Source organism: Ceratina calcarata, unplaced genomic scaffold (genome assembly GCF_001652005.2).
Source record: "Ceratina calcarata isolate Rehan_Ccalc_2016 unplaced genomic scaffold, ASM165200v1 scaffold766, whole genome shotgun sequence".
NCBI lineage: Eukaryota > Metazoa > Arthropoda > Insecta > Hymenoptera > Apidae > Ceratina > Ceratina calcarata.
Window position 1 is genome coordinate 20,266 of NW_017178956.1, and position 1,804 is coordinate 22,069.

Genomic DNA, 1,804 nt, shown 5'->3' on the forward strand with positions numbered 1-1,804 from the left:
CTTTTCTGTATTGCTTAACACTAATAAATAATAATAACTGTTGCAGCGCGTTAGGTAATGTGGATTCGAATGACCTTTTCGGATCCCTCCAGAAAGCTTTGGATGAGAGTGGGATTAAATGGAAACAGCCCGTGCAAGTTATAATGCATAACTGGGTGGAATATCCGGGATATCCAACGTTGACAGTTAAGAGAGTCGATAGGGGCTACGAATTGACACAGGAACGTTTTGTGATCGAGCTGATGATGAAAGTCAAGGAGTACCCTACCAAGTGGTGGATACCAATCACTTATGTCGAGGAATCGAATCCAGATTTCAATAACACGACTCCCATCGATTGGTTCTCTCCGGACGATAAATCACATACCGTGCCATCTAAGGAAAAAACAGGATGGTTTGTTTTTAACACGCAGCAAACAGGTATGTTGCCTAGTTTTTATAAAACATTCGAAATGAATAATTAAGAGTTGACATTTAATTTTTAATCGTATGCTCAAGAGTTTCAATGTAAGAATTGAATATTTATATAATCCGACGAATAAAACTTTTTCCATTTCTTGCAATATCCATATTAAAGAATAAGTTTGATGTTCATTCGTGAATTAGGCTTAAAGTCGAATATTGCTGAACCGAGATCAGATGGATCCGACAATCGTTGTTCGCAACGCGATTACGTAATCTTCGTTTCACCTCTTTTCTGGTAACTTATATTACGTTCCCAGTCTCATGTATAACACCAAATCGTACATGCGTAAATCTGTTCTAGTTTATCGAAGACTTTATATTCATAGAAGCTCATCTATCATTTTCTCAACAAAGATCATGGGTCCAGATCGCTTTTGCTGTGTGTGAAAGTGCTGGTATTAACTCTAGAGTTAATTAAAGATTGCGGGCGCGAAGAAAAGTTTTTCGCGAACGGAACTGAAAGTGTGGTGGCGCGGCCATTAATGAACGAACACGTGTACCGGTATTTGGTGGTGATCCCTTACTTAGTGTATCAATCACGGGAGACGACATCTGGGCTCGTGGAGTCAAAAAATTTGATGGAACTAATTTCCAAGCCTGGAGATTCCAGCTTATGTAATTATTTTATGTTAACGGCATTCAAGATGTAGATGGAACGAGGCAAAGGCCAAATCCTGGGACGGTTGATGAGAAACCATGGGTGCGTGAGAACGCAAAAACAATGTTTGTCATATCGTCATCAATGGAAGCAAAGAAATTAGATCCTATTCTGGTTTGTACCACTGCGAAAGAAATGTAGACGAAGCTGTGCATGCTTCATGAGCAGAAGTCGGAAGCCAACAAGATGGTGCTCTTGCAAAAATTTCATGAGTACCGAATGTCATCTGAAGATAGGATGGAACAGCACATAGCAGCAGTGCAGAATATGACTGCTATTTTGCGGGATGTTGGCGAACAGATATCCGACAGTGCGGTGGCAGCAAATCTGCTAGCCAGCTTGTCGCCTAGATATGGAATTTTTAGAACAGCATGGGATAGTGTCGATCCAGCGAGACAGACACTTGGGAATTTGACTTCAAGATTAGTTGCGGAAGATCTCCGACTGAATTCAGAAAATCAAGAAGGGAAAATAGCTCTAGTTGTGTCCAAACAGGATCAATCAAAGAAGTCTGAAATTCAGAAGAATAGTTCTAAGAAATAGAAGGCGAAGAAGAATGTTACGTGTTACAAGTGTCATGAAAAAGGACAATTCGCGTGTGAATATCCTGAGAAGTGCGGGAAAGAAAAGAACGTCGTGAAAGACATATGTGATAGTGCGTTCATTTGCGTTTTGGTCATA

The 1,804-nt window shown here is 40.3% G+C and overlaps 1 protein-coding gene across 1 annotated transcript in view; it reads left to right on the top strand.

Moving 5' to 3' along the window:
• The window catches only part of LOC108630441 (puromycin-sensitive aminopeptidase-like protein), an 8,566-nt gene extending 6,900 nt beyond the window's left edge, over nucleotides 1–1,666 (top strand). The window contains exons 5-9 of the mRNA XM_018033742.1: nucleotides 55–420; nucleotides 607–674; nucleotides 767–860; nucleotides 1,110–1,237; nucleotides 1,292–1,666. Of these exons, the coding sequence (XP_017889231.1) occupies nucleotides 55–420; nucleotides 607–674; nucleotides 767–860; nucleotides 1,110–1,237; nucleotides 1,292–1,666 (1,031 nt within the window). The remainder of the gene's footprint in view (nucleotides 1–54; nucleotides 421–606; nucleotides 675–766; nucleotides 861–1,109; nucleotides 1,238–1,291) is intronic.
• Nucleotides 1,667–1,804: the final 138 nt, after the last annotated feature.